The following is a 26,107-nucleotide window of genomic DNA, read 5'->3' on the forward strand; positions in this document are numbered from 1 at the left end:
ATAAGACCATCCCTCCACTTGGTCACATACCGACAATGAACAGCCAGGTTTTTACATGAGATAAGACCATCCCTCCACTTGGTCACATACCGACAATGAACAGCCGGGGTGTTACATGAGATAAGACCATCCCTCCACTTGGTCACATACCAACAATGAACAGCCAGGCTTTAACATGAGATAAGACCATCCCTCCACTTGGTCACATACCGACAATGAACAGCCTGGGTGTTACATGAGATAAGACCATCCCTCCACTTGGTCACATACCAACAATGAACAGCCAGGCTTTAACATGAGATAAGACCATCCCTCCACTTGGTCACATACCAACACTGAACAGCCTGGGTGTTACATGAGATAAGACCATCCCTCCACTTGGTCACATACCGACAATGAACAGCCAGGTTTTTACATGAGATAAGACCATCCCTCCACTTGGTCACATACCGACAATGAACAGCCAGGGTGTTACATGAGATAAGACCATCCCTCCACTTGGTCACATACCAACAATGAACAGCCAGGCTTTAACATGAGATAAGACCATCCCTCCACTTGGTCACATACCGACAATGAACAGCCAGGGTGTTACATGAGATAAGACCATCCCTCCACTTGGTCACATACCAACAATGAACAGCCAGGCTTTAACATGAGATAAGACCATCCCTCCACTTGGTCACATACCAACACTGAACAGCCTGGGTGTTACATGAGATAAGACCATCCCTCCACTTGGTCACATACCGACAATGAACAGCCAGGTTATTACATGAGATAAGACCATCCCTCCACTTGGTCACATACCGACAATGAACAGCCAGGGTGTTACATGAGATAAGACCATCCCTCCACTTGGTCACATACCAACAATGAACAGCCAGGCTTTAACATGAGATAAGACCATCCCTCCACTTGGTCACATACCAACACTGAACAGCCTGGGTGTTACATGAGATAAGACCATCCCTCCACTTGGTCACATACCAACAATGAACAGCCAGGGTGTTACATGAGATAAGACCATCCCTCCACTTGGTCACATACCGACAATGAACAGCCAGGGTGTTACATGAGATAAGACCATCCCTCCACTTGGTCACATACCGACAATGAACAGCCAGGGTGTTACATGAGATAAGACCATCCCTCCACTTGGTCACATACCGACAATGAACAGCCAGGGTGTTACATGAGATAAGACCATCCCTCCACTTGGTCACATACCGACAATGAACAGCCAGGGTGTTACATGAGATAAGACCATCCCTCCACTTAGTCACATACCGACAATGAACAGCCTGGGTGTTACATGAGATAAGACCATCCCTCCACTTGGTCACATACCAACAATGAACAGCCTGGGTGTTACATGAGATAAGACCACCCCTCCACTTGGTCACATACCGACAATGAACGGCCAGGGTGTTACATGAGATAAGACCATCCCTCCACTTGGTCACATACCAACAATGAACAGCCAGGGTGTTACATGAGATAAGACCATCCCTCCACTTGGTCACATACCGACAATGAACAGCCAGGGTGTTACATGAGATAAGACCATCCCTCCACTTGGTCACATACCGACAATGAACAGCCAGGGTGTTACATGAGATAAGACCATCCCTCCACTTAGTCACATACCGACAATGAACAGCCAGGGTGTTACATGAGATAAGACCATCCCTCCACTTGGTCACATACCAACAATGAACAGCCTGGGTGTTACATGAGATAAGACCATCCCTCCACTTGGTCACATACCGACAATGAACGGCCAGGGTGTTACATGAGATAAGACCATCCCTCCACTTGGTCACATACCAACAATGAACAGCCAGGGTGTTACATGAGATAAGACCATCCCTCCACTTGGTCACATACCAACAATGAACAGCCAGGGTGTTACATGAGATAAGACCATCCCTCCACTTGGTCACATACCAACAATGAACAGCCAGGGTGTTACATGAGATAAGACCATCCCTCCACTTGGTCACATACCAACAATGAACAGCCAGGGTGTTACATGAGATAAGACCATCCCTCCACTTGGTCACATACCAACAATGAACAGCCAGGGTGTTACATGAGATAAGACCATCCCTCCACTTGGTCACATACCGACAATGAACAGCCAGGGTGTTACATGAGATAAGACCATCCCTCCACTTGGTCACATACCGACAATGAACAGCCAGGGTGTTACATGAGATAAGACCATCCCTCCACTTGGTCACATACCGACAATGAACAGCCTGGGTGTTACATGAGATAAGACCATCCCTCCACTTGGTCACATACCGACAATGAACAGCCAGGGTGTTACATGAGATAAGACCATCCCTCCACTTGGTCACATACCGACAATGAACAGCCAGGGCGCTCTTTATGCACGTTGGGGATTTTTTATGAATCAAATTTGTGAAAGCCACAAGGAAGAAAATCTGAAATGAGTTCATCCAACAATCCCAACTGACCACAGCAAGCAGTCAGGGTGTTGAGTGTTGGTGTGTGACCAAGTGGAGGGATGGTTTATCCCATGTAAATGCCTGGCTAAAGATGAGGCGGTGAGCCGAACTGTTTACACGAAAAGAAAGGTGCCTCAAAGAAAAACTGCATGAGTTGGTATTTATTTATTGCATGATATTCATATTCTGTATATCTGAGTAATAACCATCCTTTTTTCCGTTTCAGTCAAGTGCAAGGCAAGAGATGTGGGAGGTAAGTTTATGCTTTAAACGCCAGGCATACGTAACAGTTTTAATGAATAGTTACGAACTGTGAGAGGAAGTAGAAAATGTTTCTTGAATTCTTTTATAACTATGAGCCACTGGGCCATACTGTACCACCTCCCTGCAATAGTTTGTGAACAAATAAGGTTTTACTATGTGTGCTTCTGACTCAGTGGCGGCTGTGCACGCCGTCTTCCTGTACGTTGGGGACTTCAGGTGTTGTAAAATACATGCTGAAACATTAAATCACAAAGCAAACACGTAGAGGTTGAAGATTGCTGGAAGGTCAAGTTCGGATATTGTTGTGTGCTAAATATTATTTATTGGGGGGGGGGGGGGGTAAAATATGTAACATGTTTTTGAAGCTATACCTTTCAAACTTACGATGCAGTAAGAGTTTCATATCCTCAAGACATGTACCTAGTAAGACATGTACCTAGTATAATGGACCCTACCCAATTGTCAAGGTCACTGTCGTGTTTTTTGTATACGCAACTACTTTCGAATGTTCATTATTGACATAATTGCACGATTCACTTCTATATTCGGTGTTTATACATCCACCAACACTTAGTGTTCAGTTCTTGAAGACATGCATACAATTCCAATACATGTAATGCGCATTTTCCTGATTGTTTGCTATGCTAAACTTATACAGACGGAGATCATTAAGAAACTAACACATCAGGATCATCACGGCCGCTTTGCACAATCCATTTCACACGTTGTGGTGACTAGCACGTTTGTCGTTAAAGGTACATTCGATGACGTAACACGTACACGTTCTTTAAAAACAATTGAAGAATAATACCCCCCCTCCCCACGCCTCTTCTGTACGTTACATGGTGAAGTGTGTGGGTGGGGGGGGGGGGGGTGCGTGTGTGGGTGTGTGTGACTCATGAAATGTTAAATATAATCCTCGATCAGCACCCTCCTTACCGTGTAAACAGTTCGGTTCACCGTCTCAGATCTGGCCAGGCTTTTACATGACATGAGACCATCCCTCCACTTGGTCACATACCAACAATGAACAGCCAGGCTTTTACATGACATGAGACCACCCCTCCACTTGGTCACATACCAACAATGAACAGCCAGGCTTTTACATGACATGAGACCATCCCTCCACTTGGTCACATACCGTCAATGAACTGACTTTAACATGAGATAAAACATCCCTCCACTTGGTCACATACCGTCAATGAACTGACTTTAACATGAGATAAAACATCCCTCCACTTGGTCACATACCAACAATGAACTGACTTTAACATGAGATAAAACATCCCTCCACTTGGTCACATACCAACAATGAACTGACTTTAACATGAGATAAAACATCCCTCCACTTGCTCACATACCAACAATGAACTGACTTTAACATGAGATAAAACATCCCTCCACTTGGTCACATACCAACAATGAACTGACTTTAACATGAGATAAAACATCCCTCCACTTGGTCACATACCAACAATGAACTGACTTTAACATGAGATAAAACATCCCTCCACTTGGTCACATACCAACAATGAACTGACTTTAACATGAGATAAACCATCCCTCTACTTGGTCACATACCAACAATGAACTGACTTTAACATGAGATAAACCATCCCTCTACTTGGTCACATACCACAATGAACAGCCAGGCCTTTACATGACATGAGACCATCCCTCCACGTGGTCACATACCAACAATGAACAGCCAGGGCGCTCTTTATGCACATTTGGGGATTTTTTGTCGCGGACAGTTGTATGTAGTTATAAGGTTCCTTGGTCGGGCGTTGCTGACAGGTACCTGTGTCAAGGTGGGAAGACCGGTAGCTGGGCTTAGCTCAGTGATTCGCGCCTTGCACGCTTTGCACGCATTGCACGGGACGTTCACGGTAAGCTGCGCGCTATTTGTAGGGTTCACCGTTTACCTGGTTGCTGACTGAGAAATTCATAGGCATTCTTTTTTCTGTCTCGGCCGAGACCAGATGTTTGTTCGAACGGCTTCGAAATTCGTGTGTGAATTGTCGTTTGAGTTCGAAGTTATTTTCAGTAGTAATGTACGTCTACTGTGGACTTTGTTAAAGTCGGTTGCGTAAAGTGCGCGATGTTTTTCATTAGCCTGTGTGAGGCTTTCAGTGTTTACTGTCGAAGACAGACCGGACGGGAAGGTGCGAACCCTAGCTTCACAGCATGGAGGAGGCACCACCACGCTGCTGCGTGAGCAGCCAGTTTGGACTCTCGCATCGTCACCCCCACGCTGCTGTGTGAGCAGCCCCTCTGGATCTTCTCCGAGGCTTCATTACGCTGTTTTGAGCAGCTATCTTGTAACGTCACAGCGGCGCAACCACGCTGCTGTTGGGCAGCAACATCGAACCGGCGCCGTCGCTGCAGAGTGTGTGCCGTGTGACAGCTCTTAACTGGGCTGATTCTCTCACCCCCGCGACAGAGACGCAGGTGTCGACCCGAGGGCGCACCCCCCCCCCCTGAATTCGTCGAACGTGTAGATAAGTACTTTCTTACGATAGATATCATTTATGGAATGAGGAGGGCCTTTATGACGTACGTGCTTTGTGTTTGACTATCCTGATTGTCTCGTATGTCGTTTGTTGTCGTTATTTTGACTGTTGTGTACTTTCTCATGTTCATTATGTTCATCCTCATGTATTCGTGTTAACCCTTTCATTGTTCCATCCATCGTCACCCCCATATTTCACCCAACTGGGAACTATTAAATACTTTCATTTATTTACATTGGTGTTCTGTGAGTGCTGTGTTGTGTGGCCAAAGTTTTTATGTGAAAAACTAAACATGCAAACGTGCATGCACGCGACAATGGCGAGCTTGCCAGGATAAATCCTCTTTGAATTCAAGGAATTCACTTCATTTTTGTCGTTGGCCACACTTCCCATACACTGGACACTGATGTACTGTAGTTAATTAGCTTTTGTTGTTGTCTGGTAACTGTGGGTGGTTGGAGGGGCCCGAGGGTTAGCATCAGGCCTTGTGGGTTTCTTGTCCTTGTTACCAGTCAGCTGTGCCTTGTTTTGATTTTTCATGTTTTGGCTAACCGTTTGCTAGTTTGTTCTTGTTTATGGAACTTCGTTCTGGTCGTGTTCTTGATGATAGTGCTATCATGGCGTCTAGGACGGAAAGTAGTTCGGATAGGATTGCTAGGTGGCGTTCACTTGCTGAGGAGCTAGGTGTTAAATCTGCCAGTATTCCTGAGTTTATTGCCGAGCGAATGACCCGTGAAGATGCGGAACAGGCTAGACTAGAGCTAGAGAAGGAGAAACTTGAACTAGAAAGGAAAGCTTATCAGGACAAGCTAGAAGTAGCGCGTCGAGAGACTGATGAGAGAGTTAAGTATGTTCAAGCTCAGCGAGAGACTGATGAGAAAGCCGCATATGAACGTACTCAGATGTTTGAAGAAAAACAAAGGCAAGAGAGAGAGGACCATGACCGTAAGCAAAAGCAGGAAGGAGAAGAGCATGACCTTCGCATGCAACTCCTGCAGAGAGAGTCGGAAAGTAAGAGGGTGAAGAGAGGAGGTAGGGATGGAGCTGATAATGAGGGAGATTCCTCAGGCGAAGAAGAGTCTAGTGACCTTCGTGGTTTTCGGCCTTCCATACCGATGTTTGATGAGAGCAAAGAAAACATAGCTACTTGGTTGAAAAGGTTTGAGAGAGTCGCTACCTTGTACAAGTGGAAGAGAAATACGTGGGCAACTAGGGTCTCGACTAGGTTGTCGGGTAGGGCTGTAGAAGTGTACAACACTCTGGATGATGATAGCGCAGACGACTATGACGGTTTGAAGGTCGCGTTGTTAGGCCGCTATCAGCTCACAGCCGAAACCTACCGCCGTCGTCTCAGAACCTGCAAGAGAAAAGAACATGAAACGTTCAGACAGTTCGGTGCTCGCATTGAAGAGAATTTGACTAAGTGGCATGAGCTTTCCGAGATCACAGAACTGAAACAGTTGGTTTTGCTGGAACAGTTCTTGCAGACCCTGAGCGCGGACATGGCCGCGTACGTTAAGGAGAAAAAACCTCAGACGTTAGCCGAAGCAGTTAAGTCCGCTGAGATTCATTTTGAAGCACACCGTGACAGTAAGAAGTTTTTTCAGCATGATCGTGATCAGGGTGGAAAGGCTGGCGTTGGTGAAAAGCAGAAAAGTGGAGATAACTCAGTTGGTACATCCGGTAGGAAGTGTTTCATCTGTGAGTCCCCCAAACATTTGGCTAGAGATTGCCCCAAGAAGAGCAAGTCGACGGGAGCGGTGAATAGTGGTCCTGAGAAGTCTTTACCGCCCGTCAGTGTACCTACTTTGTGTACTCCCTGTAGCCAGCAAGACTACGACCCGAGATGCCTGGTGGTAGTAGATGGTGTTGCAGTGGAGGGGTTGCGTGATACTGGATCTCAGGTTTGTGTCGTGAAGAGTTCATTAGTTTCCAGGTCTCAGTTCACAGGACAGGATCTTGAGGTTTCTATGGCTGAGAAAGACATCAAGAGGCGCTATCCAGTGATTAAGGTTCAGGTTGATTGTCCTTTCTACACTGGTGAGGTTGAGGCTATCGTCATGGATACACCTGTTGCTGATTTCATTGTAGGTAATCACGCCCGGCTGGGTGACTCGATTGTTCTTCCAGTGTACGCTGTGTCCAAGGTTGTGTCAGTTGTCACTCGTGCTCAGGCTGCCGCTGAAGGGAAGAAGTCGACTTTGTTACATGTTGCTGCTCCAGGGCTAGAAACAGTCACCCCTGAGCAGTTGCATGACCTTCAGCGGAATGATTCGACTTTGAAGAGTTGTAGTGAGGCGGCAGATCGCCGGGACGTCAGAACGTCTGGTCACTCTGGTGAAGTTGGGTTTGTTTGGAAGAAGAAGATTCTGTACCGTGAGTATCGCGGTGGTGGTAGCGTCTATACTCAGGTTGTTGTTCCCCAGCAGTTGAGGTTAGGTGTTATCAAGTTGGCCCATGAACCGCCTATGGGAGGTCACATGGGTGTTCAGAGGACACGTGATCGAGTTTGGCAGCAGTTCTTTTGGCCAGGTATGTGCGCAGACATACGTCGCTTTGTGTTGTCTTGCGATCAGTGTCAAAAGGTTTCTCATAAGCCACAGAAGGTACCGTTAGGTAAGATGCCTCTCATCGATACGCCGTTCGAGCGTGTGGCGATCGATCTGGTGGGTCCCATCATCCCTGCTTCTGAGTCTGGTAACAGGTACATTTTGGTGTTTGTGGACTACGCTACTCGGTACCCGGAAGCCATTCCATTGAAGTCGATTGAGGCTGTGAAGGTTGCAGAAGCGATGTGGGCCGTCTGGACTCGAGTAGGAATTCCCTCAGAGATTTTGACAGACCGTGGTACCCAGTTCATGTCCGAGGTGATGAAAGAAGTGGAGCGTTTGCTGGCCATCAAGGGTTTAGCGACTACTCCGTACCATGCGCAAGGAAACGGATTGGTGGAACGGTACAACGGAACACTCAAGACCATGCTACGCAAGCTTGCTCAAGAGAAACCGAAGCAGTGGGATCGCTACATTCCTGCACTCCTCTTCGCTTATCGTGAAGTTCCACAGGAGAGTCTGGGATTCTCTCCCTTTGAGCTTCTATACGGCAGGACAGTGCGAGGACCCATGTCTGTTCTTCGCAACCTATGGACGGAGGAGCAAGTCGATGAACAAGTTCGTACGACTTCTGAGTATGTGGTTGACTTGAGGAACCGGATTGAGGAAACCTGTAAACTGGCGCGTCGGAATCTGTCAGCTGCTGCCCAGAAACACGCGGAGGTGTTCAACCGGAAGACAGTGCGAAGACAGTTCCAGCCTGGAGACAAGGTTTTGTTACTGCTGCCGCAGAAGAAGAACAAGCTGCAGTTGTGTTGGCAGGGACCGTTCGACGTTTTGGAGAAGAAAGGCGAGTCAGACTACAGGATTCGGATCTACGGGCGTGAGAAGCTGTACCATGCCAATCTTCTCAAGTTGTACAGAGACCGACAAAACACTGCGGACCCCTCAGATGGGATACCCACCGTAGCGGTGGCGGTGGTTGAAGAAACTGAGGAGATGATTTCGCCTGATCGGGAACTACCCCTGCCCTGCTTGGAGGGCGAAGAAACGGTGGAGGACATCAACCTGTCTGCTACACTGACTGCAGAGCAACGACGTCAGGTGTTGGAGATTGCGGAGAGGCATGAGAGAGTTCTTACTGATGTCCCCCTTCAGACGCCTTTGGCCGTTTTTGACATGACGGTGGAATCCGCGAAACCGGTTCGAGTGAAACAGTACCCTTTACCTTATGCCAAGGTAGAGACCATCAAGGAAGAGGTGCAGGCCATGAAGAAGTTGGGTGTTATCGAACCGGCTGCTTCTCCCTACAACGCCCCTGTTGTGCTCATCCGCAAGAAGGATGGGAAGGTTCGCTTTTGTGTGGATTACAGGCGGCTGAATGATGTGACAGTCTTCGATGCTGAACCACTCCCAGATGTGGAACACCTGTTCGCTGGTTTGGGTCGAGCGACTTACTTCAGCAAGTTTGATCTTTCCAAGGGGTATTGGCAGATACCCATCCGAGACGACGTCCGTCCCATGACTGCGTTCACCACTCCGGTAGGCCAGTTCCAGTTTACAGTCATGCCGTTTGGACTGAAGAACGCCGTGGCTGTGTTTTCCCGTATGATGAGGGCTTTGCTGGAACCGCTGGGGAGGAACGACGTTCATAACTTCATGGACGACATTCTGGTGGCGACCGAAACCTGGAAGGAACATTTGGCTGCGCTGGAGGCTGTGTTGCGGCGCCTTGAGCAGGCCAATCTCTCTGCCAGACCGATGAAGTGCTTCGTTGGGTTCGAGGAGTTGAGTTTCTTGGGTCACGTGGTGAGGAAGGGTGAGATCTTACCTGAGGACAACAAGCTGCAGAAAATTGACGAGGCTCCGGTTCCAGAGACCAAGAAGCAAGTTCGGGCGTTCCTTGGTCTAGCCGGATACTACCGGAAGTTCATCCCAAATTTCTCTGCAATTGCTCTGCCGCTCTCTGATCTGACAAAGAAGAATTCTCCCAACACCGTGGTTTGGACAGCCGAGTGTGAGAAGGCATTCAGGGCTCTGAAAGCCAGGCTGACCTCAAAGCCAGTTTTGCAACTGCCGGATCTGTCGCAGTCATTCACGCTTCGGACGGATGCCTCTGATCATGGACTGGGAGCTGTGCTTATGCAAGAAAAGGATGGCGTGTTCCACCCTGTCGCCTACGCCAGCCGGAAGTTGTCCACCCCGGAGAGCAAGTACTCCACCATTGAACGTGAGTGTCTGGCCGTTGTATGGGCTACCCAGAAGTTCCAGCCATTTTTGTACGGACAGACGTTTGTGTTGGAGACAGATCACCAACCACTGCGTTACCTGCAGACAGCAAAGGTGGTGAACAGCAGGCTCATGCGCTGGAGTTTGTTGTTGCAAGCCTACAGTTTCACCGTGCGGGTGATTCCCGGTAGTCGCAACGTGGGAGCCGACTACCTCAGTCGGGCATGCGTTGAATAGGGATCTTTTGCCGTGTAGACAGATGTCTATGCTTAACTTGGGGGGCATTGTCGCGGACAGTTGTATGTAGTTATAAGGTTCCTTGGTCGGGCGTTGCTGACAGGTACCTGTGTCAAGGTGGGAAGACCGGTAGCTGGGCTTAGCTCAGTGATTCGCGCCTTGCACGCTTTGCACGCATTGCACGGGACGTTCACGGTAAGCTGCGCGCTATTTGTAGGGTTCACCGTTTACCTGGTTGCTGACTGAGAAATTCATAGGCATTCTTTTTTCTGTCTCGGCCGAGACCAGATGTTTGTTCGAACGGCTTCGAAATTCGTGTGTGAATTGTCGTTTGAGTTCGAAGTTATTTTCAGTAGTAATGTACGTCTACTGTGGACTTTGTTAAAGTCGGTTGCGTAAAGTGCGCGATGTTTTTCATTAGCCTGTGTGAGGCTTTCAGTGTTTACTGTCGAAGACAGACCGGACGGGAAGGTGCGAACCCTAGCTTCACAGCATGGAGGAGGCACCACCACGCTGCTGCGTGAGCAGCCAGTTTGGACTCTCGCATCGTCACCCCCACGCTGCTGTGTGAGCAGCCCCTCTGGATCTTCTCCGAGGCTTCATTACGCTGTTTTGAGCAGCTATCTTGTAACGTCACAGCGGCGCAACCACGCTGCTGTTGGGCAGCAACATCGAACCGGCGCCGTCGCTGCAGAGTGTGTGCCGTGTGACAGCTCTTAACTGGGCTGATTCTCTCACCCCCGCGACAGAGACGCAGGTGTCGACCCGAGGGCGCACCCCCCCCCCCCTGAATTCGTCGAACGTGTAGATAAGTACTTTCTTACGATAGATATCATTTATGGAATGAGGAGGGCCTTTATGACGTACGTGCTTTGTGTTTGACTATCCTGATTGTCTCGTATGTCGTTTGTTGTCGTTATTTTGACTGTTGTGTACTTTCTCATGTTCATTATGTTCATCCTCATGTATTCGTGTTAACCCTTTCATTGTTCCATCCATCGTCACCCCCATATTTCACCCAACTGGGAACTATTAAATACTTTCATTTATTTACATTGGTGTTCTGTGAGTGCTGTGTTGTGTGGCCAAAGTTTTTATGTGAAAAACTAAACATGCAAACGTGCATGCACGCGACATTTTTTATGAATCAAATTTGTGAAAGCCACAAGGAAGAAAATCTGAAATTAAATCATCCAACAATCCCAACTGACCACAGCAAGCAGTCAGGGTGTTGAGTGTTGGTGTGTGACCAAGTGGAGGGATGGTTTTATCCCATGTAAAGGCCTGGCTAGATATCGAGGCGGTGAGCCCAACTGTTTACACGAAAAGAAAGGTGCCTCAAAGAAAAACTGCATGAGTTGGTATTTATTACTTGCGTGATATTCATATTCTGTATATCTGAGTAATAATCATCCTTTTTTCCGTTTCAGCCGTTTGCGCACATGCAGATGTTGAATGTAAGTTTATCCTTCAAACTCCAGGCATAATTAAGAGTTTAACGAATAGTTACGAACTGTGAGAGGAAGCAGAAAATGTTTCTTGAATTCTTTTATAACTATGAGGCACTAGGCCATACTGGGCCTGCAATAGTTGGTGAACAAATAAGGTTTTACTATGCGTGCTTCTGACTCAGTGGCAGCTGTGCACGCCGTCTTCCTGTACGTTGGGGACTTCAGGTGTTGTAAAATACATGCTGAAACATCAAATCACAAAGCAAACACGTAGAGGTTCAATATAGCTGGAAGGTCAAGTTCGGAGATTGTTGTGTGCTAAATATTATGTATTGGGGGGGGGGGGATGGGGGGGGGGATTGTCACGTTTCAATATATCACTTAAGGTGATTATGAACCGGTTAATTACTACTAATTAACTAACCACACCACGATCCACTCTCGCAGTCATACAATTAAATAGAGTCAACAAAAGTATAAGTTTCAGACGCCTGTTTATGTATAAACTCACCACCTCCCTCGAGCCTTCACTCAAAATATGTTCCTTTTACGTTCTCAACACGTAAAAAACCCGTGGTCACTGACAAAATGCCAGTGGTATATAGAAAATTAACGTAACACGCTGAACCCGTGTAAATACAGTCAAAATGAGAATGTTCTGTTCAAAAGCTCTAGTTCATGCGGGTGTCACCACCCCACGTTGTCACTACTCCAATGAAATCACAGATACGAAAAGACAACGGTGGTCAACGGGGTGCGTAAGACATGGTGCACTTAGCTTTCTTTCTGTATGCTGGTTAGCCGGTATGCTGGTTAGCCGGGTTGCTGGTTAGCCGGTTTGCTGGTTAGCCGGTTCGCTGGTTAGCCGGTCCGCTGGTTAGCCGGTTCGCTGGTTAGCCGGTCTGCTGGTTAGCCGGTTAGCGTAGCTTCCTCAGGTCCCAGCTCCAACGTCTGCAGCTAGCAAAGTCCCGCCAAAGGCAGCCGTGCAGCAGTTACAGGAAAACGTAACGAACGAAGGCTGCAAACAGAAAGCATCGGTGCACTAAACATGTCAGCTACCCCTCACCCACCACCTTAAAACATGTCATCTTTAAATACCTCATCGAGCACGTGGGCCTGCACAAAACGGACTTTTTACAACAACAAAACAGCCATTTTCCGTCCTTCTCTCCCTATCTGCAAAAACCATATACAGATTAGTATTTTAGCGTCACAGAGAGTAAATTATGCGCTAACCTGGAAAGAACAACAGAGAGTATTTCATTCCACAACACAGACTCATCAACAGCGTTAAATAATGATTTATTACCTCAAAAGCCTATGATTGTACTCTCAATGGAAGCAAAGTCCGCTTCCTCCCTGGAACAGCCTCTGTTCGTCAACAGTGACCAAAAACCTCCAGAACCCCTTGTCGAATCCTTATGCGAAAGCCATCGCCGACGAAGGAAAGTTGACGACTTGTCCTCAGCAAAATAGTGGCAGTGTGAAGGAAATAACCGGTGGAAGCTCCCCTAGAGTGCCGAATACAATATTCGGTGAAAAACCATCATACTCTAGAAACTGTGTATTAGATCCTTCCCCTTCTGCCGCTGGGTGTCAAGTGCGCCGCCCTTGTGTCTCTCCCAGACAACCTAGCCAATAACACGTGACTGACCTTGTCACAAAACCAGTCCAGCTATACACAATTCTGCCTCCCAAGCAGAAAAAAGACACGAGAAACTCAATCCGTGAAAATCCCGTGCGCGCTGTCAGCGAAAAACCGTCAGCCCTATGACAGCAGAAACCCCCACTGTGAAACTCGTGCACTACAAAACATCCGTGCTAGTTGAGCACTGTCAGCAAACTCTGCTGTAGCCCAATATCACGTACAGGCGCTTTCTATCATAATCGACCAAGAACAGGCACTCCACTGAGTGACACTTTCTTGGTCTCTGTCACCCGATCGTGACACACCTCCCCTCTTCAAGACGAAACCTCGGTTTCGCTCACAGTCATGTTCTCCTCTACAGCCCGAGAGAGAAAGTCAGCTCCAACATTGTTGGCGCCCGGAATGACGCGTACCGTGAATTGGTACGGTTGGAGAATCAACGCCCAGCGCATAAGTCTGGCGTTTGCCAACCTTGCAACCTGAAGATATTGCAGAGGTTGATGGTCTGTTTCCAGACAGAAAGGTCGTCCTCAAGAACGAGCAACCCCTCGTTTCACCCCTGATGACTGCAACCTTCTCTGTCTTCTTGTCTTTGTTCTTCTGGTCTTTGTTCTTCTCCCCGTAGGCTGTCCTCTCTATGTAGGCGCGCAGCAGGTTGGCATGGTACAGGCGTGCTTTCCCGTGCATCATGATCCTGTAGTCGTTCTGGCCCACTTTCGCTGTCACCTCAAAAGGTCCTTGCCACTGCAGTTGTAGCTTGTTGTGTTTGACAGGTAAAAGTAGCAACACCCGTTCTCCAATCTTGAAGCTGCGCGGCCGTGCCTTGCGGTCGAATCCTCGCGCGTAACGCTGTGCTGCTCTGCCCAGGTTCTCTTGAGCCAGTTTGCAGGTCTCTTCAATCCTGTTCCTGAGTTCTACGATGTAGGTCGCTGTCGTCTGCACCTCCTCGTCAGCTTCTTCGTCCGTCCAAGCCTGACGCAGGATAGCCATGGGACCGCGTACCTGTCTGCCGTACAACAGCTCGAATGGGGAAAAGCCCAGGCTCTCCTGAGGAACCTCGCGGTATGCAAAAAGCAATGCTGGGATGTACCTGTCCCACGTGCGTGGTTTCTCCTGAGCTAGTTTCCTCAGCATGGTCTTCAAGGTGCCATTGAACCTTTCCACCAGTCCGTTGCACTGAGCATGGTAAGGAGTGGTGAAGTGCTGCTCCAGTGATAGCAGTCGTGCTGCCTCCGCCATCACTCCTCCCGTGAACTGCGTGCCTCTGTCGGTGAGTACCTCTGATGGAATTCCCAGCCGGGACCACATAGTAACCAGAGCCTCAGCTACTCGGGTGGCTTCAATCGATTTCAGAGGGATCGCCTCTGGGTATCGAGTAGCGTAGTCCACCATGGTCAAAATGTATCTGTTTCCGTCCTCAGACGCAGGCAAGATGGGCCCAATGATGTCCACTGCCACCCGACGAAAGGGTTCGTCGATGAGCGGCATCTTCTCTAAGGGGACCTTCCTCGCCCTTCCTTTGGCAACCACCTTCTGGCACTTATCGCAGGACGCACAGAAACGTCGGACATCCGTGCAGATGCCTGGCCAGTAAAAGTGGCGCCAGACACGATCCGTGGTCTTCTTGGTACCAAGATGACCTCCCAGAATCGAGTCGTGTGCCGTTGCCATGACACCCTCGCGAAACTCGCGAGGCACGACAACCTGTTTGAATGTACCTTCTTGGTTGCTGAACTCCCGGTAGAGCAACTTCTTGTCCCTGAGGAACTTTGACCTCCCATGCTTCCCGCTCAGCTTCACCTTCCCCGACTTCGCGTGCTCCCGAGGAGTCGCTAATGTCGGATCAGATGCCTGAGCCTTCGCGAGAAGCGCGGGGGTCACGTTCCCCAGGGCAGCTCGTGCAGCAGGTAGGGGTTTGAGAGGTTTGTCCTCTCGCTCCGCCTGTGCCCGCGTGAGCACTGAAATGACGTCGGGAGACCGATAAACGGGAACCTCCCTGGTGACGCCGTCCACAAACTGAACCCGGTTTCCAATGAGCAGGTCGCATGGAGGATCGTCCATGACGACGGCCACAATGGTCCCCGTGAACAACGGTGTTACGACCTTGATCACTGCCGTGTTCAAGTCGTAAGCGTGAGATGCCTCGGCCATTCTCACCCTGATGCTGTCTCCTGTGTAGGCCATAGCTGGAACTAGACTCGCCCGAACCACTATCATGTCTGCCCCTGTGTCCCGCAGACCTTCGCCCTTCACTCCGTTAACGTAGACGTTGCAGTGGGGCTGGAAATGTTTCCTGGAGCACGGAACGCAGAGTTGTGGAATGGTGCATGAGCTCGTGACGTCCCTTAACTCCTCGCTGCCAACAAAGTGTACGCCCTTCTGGTCAGCCTGTCTCTTGTGGCAGTCCTTCTTCACGTGGCCCCGCTTGTTGCAGTAGTAACACTGGATGTCAGTTCTGGAACCTGATCCTTTGTGTCCCTGATCGTCCTTCCCGTCCTTGGGTCATGAAGAACCCGAATTTCCCGATTTTCCCGGCCGTGAGCCTGAAGATTTGCCGGAGATCGCCTGGGCGTCCTCGTGTACTCTGATCCAGTCGGCTGCCTCCTGAGTAGTCTTTGGCTGGTGTTCCTGCACGAAGGTCACCACCTCAGGTCGCAGGCTGGACATCAGTTGCTCCATGACAATGAGGTCGGCAAGGACGTTGACGGTCCAGTCCTTTTCGGCCATCTCCACCCAGCGCCGCAGGTAGAGATTAAGGCGTGCCACAAACTGATGACTCAGCTCGCCGCTCAGTCTCTTGCTGTTACGCAGACGTCGTCGGTAGGCTTCAGCAGTCAGGTTGAAGCGCTGGAGTAACGCCTTCTTAAGTGCCTGATAGTCTCTCGCCTCGTCGTCATCCAAAGCGTTGTAGAGCTGCAATGCGCGTCCCTTCAAGCAGGTGCTAAGGCGGCTAGCCCACGTGGCCTCTTCCCACTTCTGGTCAGATGCAATGCGCTCAAACCGGCGTAAAAAGTCGTCGAGCTCGTCCTTGTCATCGTCGAACGTCGGCAGTCTCGTACGGTCGGCAACAAACGTCGGCGCGCTAGCCTGAGTAAGCGTACCCTTCTCGGCCTGTAGCCTAGCTAGCTCTAGCTGGTGATCGCGATCCGCCTGTTCCTTCCGGTCTAGTCTGTCACGTTCGTCTTTCTTTTCCTGTCTGTCTCGCTCTCTTTCTTGTCTGTCAAGTTCGGCCTGTCGTTCGGCCTGTCGTTCCCTTTCTTGTCTGTCTCGTTCATCTTTCTCTTTCCGTTCTTGTCTGTCACGTTCGTCTTTCTTTTCCTGTCTGTCTCGTTCGTCTTTCTCTTTCTTGTCCTGTCTGTCACGTTCGGCCTGTCGTTCTTGTCTGTCAAGCTCTTCTTTTCTCGTCTGTCGCTCTATGTCTTCCTTACGTTCTAACTCCTTGCGCTTAAGCAAACTACGCGCTCTAACGCGTGCGTCACGCTCTGTCTGTTCCTCGCTACCAGGAGTCTCAAAAGTTAATCTCTTCGTAGGAGATCCCCCTGTAGCCATGGTTAGTTTAGCAAAGCTTTATCACAAAAGTAAGTCTAACGCAGCTATAGCTAGAATACGCGGTGATGAAAGCGATGGATACAAAAATCCAGCAACCGGAAAATGCAGAAGAAAAATCCAAACGGTGTAGAACAAATCGCGTAGCCTACTTTATCGGCTGTTTTTGCGGTGAAACAAAGTGTTTCCCACAGCCGTGACCTACTTTATCGGCTGCTTTTTGCGGTGAAACAGAGTGTCTCCCACAGCCTTGGTTAGGACAGAAGTCCTCGGACCCTTCCCCCCCAAAATTCCAACAAAGTCAAAATATGGAGAAAAATCCAAGTAAAACAAGACTATAGAAATATAACCTGTTACAGAATGCGAAACAACAATGTAGAGAAAACTGAGTAAAACGAATAACAAATCCGCTAACCCCGCTCAGCTCTCTGCAACGGAAAACTCTGAACGTACAACAACAAAGATTCACAAACAAAGGAAAGGGAAGTAATCACAGTTAGCGCATACAATAACTCACAAATTACAATTTACATTTCCTGCAAGATGTGAATCGCTTAAGGTATGGTATATGATCAAAACTATACAAAAAAGGGTAGCACCAAGCAGAAAAATAAGTCGAGCACTGACGAGATTATCTGCTCTTAGTTATCCTTAATTGGTGGGTCTTTATCAGTTGGAAATTAACTGAGTAAATCCCGGCTTGGCCCCCATGTGTCACGTTTCAATATATCACTTAAGGTGATTATGAACCGGTTAATTACTACTAATTAACTAACCACACCACGATCCACTCTCGCAGTCATACAATTAAATAGAGTCAACAAAAGTATAAGTTTCAGACGCCTGTTTATGTATAAACTCACCACCTCCCTCGAGCCTTCACTCAAAATATGTTCCTTTTACGTTCTCAACACGTAAAAAACCCGTGGTCACTGACAAAATGCCAGTGGTATATAGAAAATTAACGTAACACGCTGAACCCGTGTAAATACAGTCAAAATGAGAATGTTCTGTTCAAAAGCTCTAGTTCATGCGGGTGTCACCACCCCACGTTGTCACTACTCCAATGAAATCACAGATACGAAAAGACAACGGTGGTCAACGGGGTGCGTAAGACATGGTGCACTTAGCTTTCTTTCTGTATGCTGGTTAGCCGGTATGCTGGTTAGCCGGGTTGCTGGTTAGCCGGTTTGCTGGTTAGCCGGTTCGCTGGTTAGCCGGTCCGCTGGTTAGCCGGTTCGCTGGTTAGCCGGTCTGCTGGTTAGCCGGTTAGCGTAGCTTCCTCAGGTCCCAGCTCCAACGTCTGCAGCTAGCAAAGTCCCGCCAAAGGCAGCCGTGCAGCAGTTACAGGAAAACGTAACGAACGAAGGCTGCAAACAGAAAGCATCGGTGCACTAAACATGTCAGCTACCCCTCACCCACCACCTTAAAACATGTCATCTTTAAATACCTCATCGAGCACGTGGGCCTGCACAAAACGGACTTTTTACAACAACAAAACAGCCATTTTCCGTCCTTCTCTCCCTATCTGCAAAAACCATATACAGATTAGTATTTTAGCGTCACAGAGAGTAAATTATGCGCTAACCTGGAAAGAACAACAGAGAGTATTTCATTCCACAACACAGACTCATCAACAGCGTTAAATAATGATTTATTACCTCAAAAGCCTATGATTGTACTCTCAATGGAAGCAAAGTCCGCTTCCTCCCTGGAACAGCCTCTGTTCGTCAACAGTGACCAAAAACCTCCAGAACCCCTTGTCGAATCCTTATGCGAAAGCCATCGCCGACGAAGGAAAGTTGACGACTTGTCCTCAGCAAAATAGTGGCAGTGTGAAGGAAATAACCGGTGGAAGCTCCCCTAGAGTGCCGAATACAATATTCGGTGAAAAACCATCATACTCTAGAAACTGTGTATTAGATCCTTCCCCTTCTGCCGCTGGGTGTCAAGTGCGCCGCCCTTGTGTCTCTCCCAGACAACCTAGCCAATAACACGTGACTGACCTTGTCACAAAACCAGTCCAGCTATACACAATTCTGCCTCCCAAGCAGAAAAAAGACACGAGAAACTCAATCCGTGAAAATCCCGTGCGCGCTGTCAGCGAAAAACCGTCAGCCCTATGACAGCAGAAACCCCCAATGTGAAACTCGTGCACTACAAAACATCCGTGCTAGTTGAGCACTGTCAGCAAACTCTGCTGTAGCCCAATATCACGTACAGGCGCTTTCTATCATAATCGACCAAGAACAGGCACTCCACTGAGTGACACTTTCTTGGTCTCTGTCACCCGATCGTGACAGGGATATATGTAACATGTTTTTGAAGCTATATCTTTCAAACTTACGATGCAGTAAGAGTTTCATATCCTCAAGGTATGAGCCTTGTATGATCGACCCTCGCCAATTGTCAATGTCACTTCTGGGTTGTGTGTGTGTGTGTGTGTGTGTGTGTGTGTGTGTATGTGTGTGCGTGCATGCGTGTCTGTGTGTATGTGTGTGTCTGTGTGTCTGTGTGTGTGTGTGCGTGTGTGTGTGTGTGAGTGTGTGTGTCTGTCTGTGTCTGTGTCTGTGTGTGTTTCTCTGTTTGTCTCTATTTGTGTGTGCCTCTACTTGACCTCTCCAGTGTGATGGTCAATCGGCACACTCCTTCCCGTGTGGCCCAACGGCTCATACCTGACCAGGCTTATACCTGGGATAAGACGTACCATCCCCCCACTTGGTCACATACAGACCAACAGCCCTGGTACTCTTTGTACAAATTGGTTATTTTTGTAAGATCTAGTGAACCAAACTGTTAACAAGGGAAGAGGGGTGGATAAAACTGCATGATTTGATCTTTGTTATTTGCATAATATTCATAATATATGTCTGAATAACAATTTAATTTTTTCTTCCAATGGGAAAAGACATCATTTGAGGAAGCATTATGCGAACAATTGGTAAGTGTATCCTTCAAACTCTAAGCATACATAACAGTTTAATGCATAGTTACGACCTATGAGAGGAAGCAATCAATGTTTCTGTTATGATTATCAGGCACTGAGACCTAACTGTTCCTCTCCCTGCAACTGTTGGGGAATAAATAAAGGTTTTACATTGCGTGCTACTGACTGGCAGCATCTTGAACACACGGCCAGTACCGTGTAACTGGCCTTGACACGGAACGATCCAAGGCGGGCAATCTCAGTCATCTCAAAGAGGGAAATCCAAACGCAATCCGCTTTGTTCGATTTTATGGGCTTGGACGATAGAGAAAAATAAGAAAAGCAAAAGCTGGAGTCCAGTCTGGACGAAACTGCTATCAAGAACGCAGAATTGATTTTTCCTGAGTTTTTTGTTTAGCCATAAGCGCCATGTTTATCGGAGCAGGAAACTCTTCCAGAGTGAGGCCCCTTCGTTGATGCATGTCAACGAGCATCATAAAAAACGCTGGCGCTGGACCCGAGTACTCTTCACACTGGCTCGCTCCCCGAGTATGAAAGTTTTTGTCTTGTGCACGTGGATTTAAAAAATTTTTATTTTTATTTTACACAATTAAAAAAATTATTAGAGTAAAATAAAACATTAAAACGTTCATAATAAACAATAGTAAACAAGAATTTAACCCAAAAAAACACAAAAAACATAGACCGCCCATGCCGGGAATCGAACCCGGATCACTTTGGCCATAGGCGGACGTGCTACGACAACTTTACTAGAGTTGTGCGCCTTGAATCACTGTGTGTCCCTGTCGCTCTCTCTCTCGTGCTCTCTGTCTCTCTTTCAGTCTCACCGAGACCAAACACTGCATTGTAGTTTCTTTGCCGAGACCAAATCCCCAACCGCTGGCTGGCTTGCAAATCGTCTCGCATGCGATACGCATGCTTTTCTCGTCACTGTGTGACGTGTTCGGCGGTTCTATTAGCCGCACGGCAGTTCTGACCCACCGCGAATTGCGCCCGCCGTTAAGAGTCGTTTTTGTGGATTATTTGGCATTTAGGTCCCAGGTAACATTATGAAGTTTTAATACGATCAATCGGACCTATTATCAAGTTAGTGTATCAACTTTTGAACGAACTGCGCCCAGTAGTTTCCCAGCAATAAGCTGTTAAGTCGAGACAGACAGACACACAGATACACACACAGACAGACACACAATTAAAGTCTGCTGGACCCTAGTACTGCGTACTCGGGGATAACTGCTGTTCACAATGCGGCCGCAGTAAAACCAACAAAGGGGCCTCACTCTGGAAGAGTTTCCTGCTCCGATAAACATGGCGCTTACGGCTAAAAAAAAAAATCAGAAAAAATCAATTCTGCGTTCTTGATAGCAGTTTCGTCCAGACTGGACTTCAGCTTTTGCTTTTCTTATTTTTCTCTATCGTCCAAGCCCATACAATCGAACAAAGCGGATTGCGTTTGGATTTCCCTCTTTGAGATGACTGAGATTGCCCCCCTTGGATCGTTCCGTGTCAAGGCCGTTACACGGTACTGGCCGTGTGTTCAAGATGCTTCAGGTGTTGTAAAATACATGCTGAAACATCAAATCACAAAGCAAACACGTAGAGGTTCAAGACTGCTGGAAGGTCAAGTTCAGAGATTGATATGTGCTGAATATTATTTGTTGGGGGGGGGGGGGGGGTAAGGGGGGGGGGGGGGGGGTAGTGGGAGTGAAATATTTAACATGTTTTTGAAGCGATGCCTTTCAAACTTACGATGCAGTAAAGCCTGTCTTACACTGTGCCGAATATTCTTACGAATATGAAAATGTATTCGGCCAAAAAAGAGACGAATGGACAGGAACAAACAGAAAAAAAATCGAAGGCTTACGAATCCTTGCGAATGTCATACGAATGATTGCGACTGCTTGCGAATGTCTACCGATCATTGCGATTGTATACGAATCCATATACGGATCTATTACGAACGTTGCGATTGGCCTTGCGAGTGTTGCGAGTGCTTGCAAACATTTTACGAACAAAACGAGTATGCAATTAGCATTGCTCGTAATGTTGCTCTTACACTCTGGCGAATTGCCCTTGCGAATAGAATTCGCCAATAACTCGTAATGATCGGGACATGGTCGCAAGACATTCGTTAATGTTCTTTACCATTCGCCACCATTCGTCTCTGTTTGCGAACATTAGCAACATGCTCCTAATATTCGCAAGAAAGTCATATTCTGAATGTTTCGCAACGTACTCGTAAGTATTCGCAAACCATTCGTAATCACCGTAAAAGTATGCGTAGCGCTCGCAAGCATTCGTAAGGATTGTATTCGTGCATATTTTGCCAACATCTTGCGAATGGTTGCGAATTCATTACGAATTTCTCAGGAATGTTTTGACCATTTCTTCCCAATTCATAAGAATGTTGCGAAAGCCTTACGAATGCTTGCGAGTGACTGCAATTGCTTGCGAATGTTTTAAAAACAGTAAGAATATCTTGCAAACGTCTTGCAACTAAACGGCAATTTTGATGCGTATGTATTCTCAATGATCGGAACACATTCGCAAGCACTCGCAACCATTTGTAAGACATTCGCAAGGATTGGTAAGGCTTCCAATTTTCTATATTATTCATGTCCATGTGTCTATTTGTTTTGCTGAATACAACATGTTCAATATTCGCAAGGATATTCGGCACAATGTAAAGGCAGGCATAACGAATGGTTGCGAATGGCTTGCTAGCGCCACGAATACATTGCCATGATTACACATGTCTTGCGAGTACTAACGAGTACGTTGCGAAAAAAATAGCAATATGACTTCCTTGCGAATATTAGGAGCAAGTTGCTATGTTCAAAACAAACTTGAGAACATTTACGAAAGTCTTGCGACCATGTCCCGATCATTGTGAATTATTGGACAATGCTATTCGCAAGGGCAATTCGGCACAGTGTAAGAGTAGCTTGAGAGATTCATACCCTCAAGACATGAGCCTTGTATGATCGACCCTCGCCAATTGTTAAGGTCACTTCTCACTGACACACACACAAACACACACATACACACACACACACACACACACACACACACACACACGCACGGACGCACGCACGCACGTGTACACACACACACACACCACACCCATGTCTTGATTCTGAAAAAGTTGCTGAGTCAGGAGGAGGAGATCTCCCATGTCCACCCCTCAATGCTTAAAGGGCTCTTAGCCTAGAAGCAACTAACCATTCTGACTTGTCTGTCTGTCTCTTTATTGTATCATTTTGTTTTTGCTAAGTGGTCGCATTTATTGAGTGTGTTGGCTTTCAGATTTTTGAGCACAGTTTTTTGATTATGAGATGTTATCATTTCCACAGATAAATTGATATTTTATCCTGACATCTCAAGAAAAGCTATCCTCGAACCCAATTTCAAAAATGTTATTACCTGAAAACAAATATGTCTTAGTAGTTAAGACCTGTCTTAATAATATCGCTAGCGTATAAACATCATGGACTGATTTTTATCTTCTCCATCTTCCCCTACAAGGAATCGACGAGCAAGGAGGGCAGCGGATCCCGCTCGCGGCACCAGCCGGGCCAACAAGAGCCCGACAACTTGCCCCACTTCATCGAACTGTCCCCCTCCAGCTCTATTTCACCTCCTCCGACCCCCCCCTACCGCGGCCTGTCCTCGTACCATTTCACCTCCTCCGCTCTCACTCCCTCACCCGACTCCGGCCTGTCCTCCGATCGCGTCCCAAACCAACGTTTGATCCACGACAAGTCGCTGGCCACCTCGACCCTGACCTCCACGACGGCGGGTGGGGTTGGGGCCGGCGGCGGCTCTCTGCGGAAGAGCAACGACATGGCCACGCTGAACAAGATCTGGGATCGCAGCGACACATCTCCACGCCACCGTGGGCAGGCTGGACAGGTCAGTGTGGGAGTTGGTCTGAAGATAATACAACAACAACAACAACAACAACAACAACAACAACAACAACAAAGTAGCGTAAGGCGAAATAGCTACATTTAGTCGAACTCACAGAATGAAACTGACCGCACTGCATTTTTTCTCTCACAAAGTGAGAATGGCACCGTCAGTCACCCGCACGAGGACAACGAGCTAGTATTGCGCAATAATGTTTGTGCTTAGCAGGATAGCGAGCTTTTCTGTATCTCGATTCTTTTTTTTTAATTTTCTGAGTTTGGCTTTAATCCAAACATAACATATCTTTATGTTTTTGTCATCAGGAACTGACAAGGTAGAAAACGAAATTGTTTTAAATCGATTTCTGAAATTCTAGTTTTAAATTTTCAGATTTTTAATAACCAAATAAATTAATTAAAATTTAAGTTGCCAAGCCGAAATGCAATCACACAGTCCGGGCATTGTTGAAGGTTGCTTGACCAAAATTTCAATCAATTTTATTGAAAAATGAGGGTGTGACAATGTGGCCTCAACTTTCACAAAAAATAAAACCCGGGTAAGACGTCATCAAAGTCATTTATAAAAAAAAAGGAAAACAAATCATCTGGGGATAGATATTACTTTCAGAAACTTGCATGCACAGTTTCATGAAGATCAGTTTTGTAGTTTTCTCTCAAGCGCTCTAAAAACACACACACACACACACACACACACACACACACTCACACACACACACACACACACACTCACACACGCACACACAAACACCCACACATACACACACGCACACACACACACACACACACGCGCGCACACAGACACAGACACACACACACACACACACACACACACTCACACACACACACACACACACACACACACACACACACACACACACTACCATCCTCGTCTCGATTCCCCGTCGATGATATCACATATAGTCAAAACTTGACTAAATGTAAAAAGAGGGGGGAAATGGGTGGGATGATCCTCTGAAAGCATGTGTATGTAAAGTTTTCTGAAAGACCTGTCTTGTAATTTTTGTGGAATTGCTCTTCAAACACAAACACACCGCCACTACCACCACCACCGCCAACGCCACCACCAACACTTTCGTCTCGATTCATGGTATATATGTCAGGATGTAGCCACATTTGGACTAAATGTTAACAGATGAGTGACGACACTCGTGTCAAAGCCTCTGGTGATGATTTGCAGATACTATTATCATTCAATTTATCAATTTTAGAGAAAGACAAGGTAAGAAAAGAGGAAGCTCAGTGTTGTCTTAACATTATCGCGATGTTTCGACGACAGACAACCAGGAACAAAGTTGTCCAGGGAGACGAGCCGGGGAAATGAAACAAAAGACGATATGCTCCCATCGGACTCACAAAACAGCTGGTCTAACGACAAATGTGTGTGTGTGTGTGTGTGTGTGTGTGTGTGTGTGTGTGTGTGTGTGTGTGTGTGTGTGTGTGTGCGTGTGTGTGTGTGTATGCGCGTGCGTGTCTTTGGATTGGTTGAGGGAAGTGAGGAATAACATCATTTCATTTCTGTGATGCCTTGGTCCTTTTGATATTTGATGAATAATTGACCCCTCCCCGAGGATGTGTGATTTTATTTATATCAATGTCCAGACTGTTGGAACAAATACGAGGTGCTGATATAGATTTCGTTTACCTACTGTAACCTCGTGACATAATAGAAGGGTCTTGTCGGGATATTCTCTTGAATGTTAACTTACAGAGGACTAGACAGAAAAACGGTCTACCCTTATCATTTCTTTTTGTCAATATCAGGCATTTTTAGAGAGGGACTCTATAAAAAAGGACGGAGGCGTGTCAGCAATATCAGGCCTTAACGACGAAAAACAACCACAAAGCAAGTCTTCCAGGAAAAGGAAGAATCCATCCTTCTCCAGTGGAGGAGCCACTGACCTGCAGACTGAAGGTATGAATATCTGTTCTACGTCCCGTAACGGAGAGAGTTCTAAACATTTCTACTTTCTGGCATATTTTCAAAGCGAGCACTAACGCTGATGTTTGAAAGCTTTAAAGAGAAACAAAGCTATTGAAACCCACAAGATACAAAATTTGGTATTGGAATCACTGGGGTTTTTTTGGTTTTTTTTTTGGTATTTGCCAAGCACATCATCGTGGGGCTTTTAATCCATAACGTGCATCCGTCTACAATGTATCCTCATTCATCCTTCAACATGTATAATAAATATGTAAATGGCAAGTATACAAGACATACAACATTATGACCTAACCGACAGACGGACATACATACCGTTCACTTAAGTATGGCCGGAGCATAACATCACATGCAGAT

The 26,107-nt window shown here is 47.2% G+C and overlaps 2 protein-coding genes across 2 annotated transcripts in view; both read left to right on the top strand.

The window, feature by feature from the left end:
• Positions 1-5,871: 5,871 nt before the first annotated feature.
• Positions 5,872-10,269, top strand: LOC138980770 (uncharacterized). Its single transcript, XM_070353666.1, has one exon. The coding sequence runs from the start codon at positions 5,872-5,874 to the stop codon at positions 10,267-10,269; it is 4,398 nt and encodes a 1,465-aa protein (XP_070209767.1).
• A 10,000-nt stretch (positions 10,270-20,269) lies between these two features.
• LOC138980771 (uncharacterized) overlaps positions 20,270-26,107 on the top strand; it is a 61,267-nt gene continuing 55,429 nt past the window's right edge. The window contains exons 1-3 of the mRNA XM_070353667.1: positions 20,270-20,299; positions 23,387-23,773; positions 25,573-25,723. Of these exons, the coding sequence (XP_070209768.1) occupies positions 20,270-20,299; positions 23,387-23,773; positions 25,573-25,723 (568 nt within the window). The remainder of the gene's footprint in view (positions 20,300-23,386; positions 23,774-25,572; positions 25,724-26,107) is intronic.

Source organism: Littorina saxatilis, linkage group LG11 (genome assembly GCF_037325665.1).
Source record: "Littorina saxatilis isolate snail1 linkage group LG11, US_GU_Lsax_2.0, whole genome shotgun sequence".
Classification (NCBI taxonomy): Eukaryota; Metazoa; Mollusca; class Gastropoda; order Littorinimorpha; family Littorinidae; genus Littorina; species Littorina saxatilis.

What these genes read in the sequence shown, in the direction of transcription:
- LOC138980770 (XM_070353666.1), top strand. Translation starts at nt 5,872, where the DNA reads ATGGCGTCTAGGACGGAAAGTAGTTCGGATAGGATTGCTAGGTGGCGT.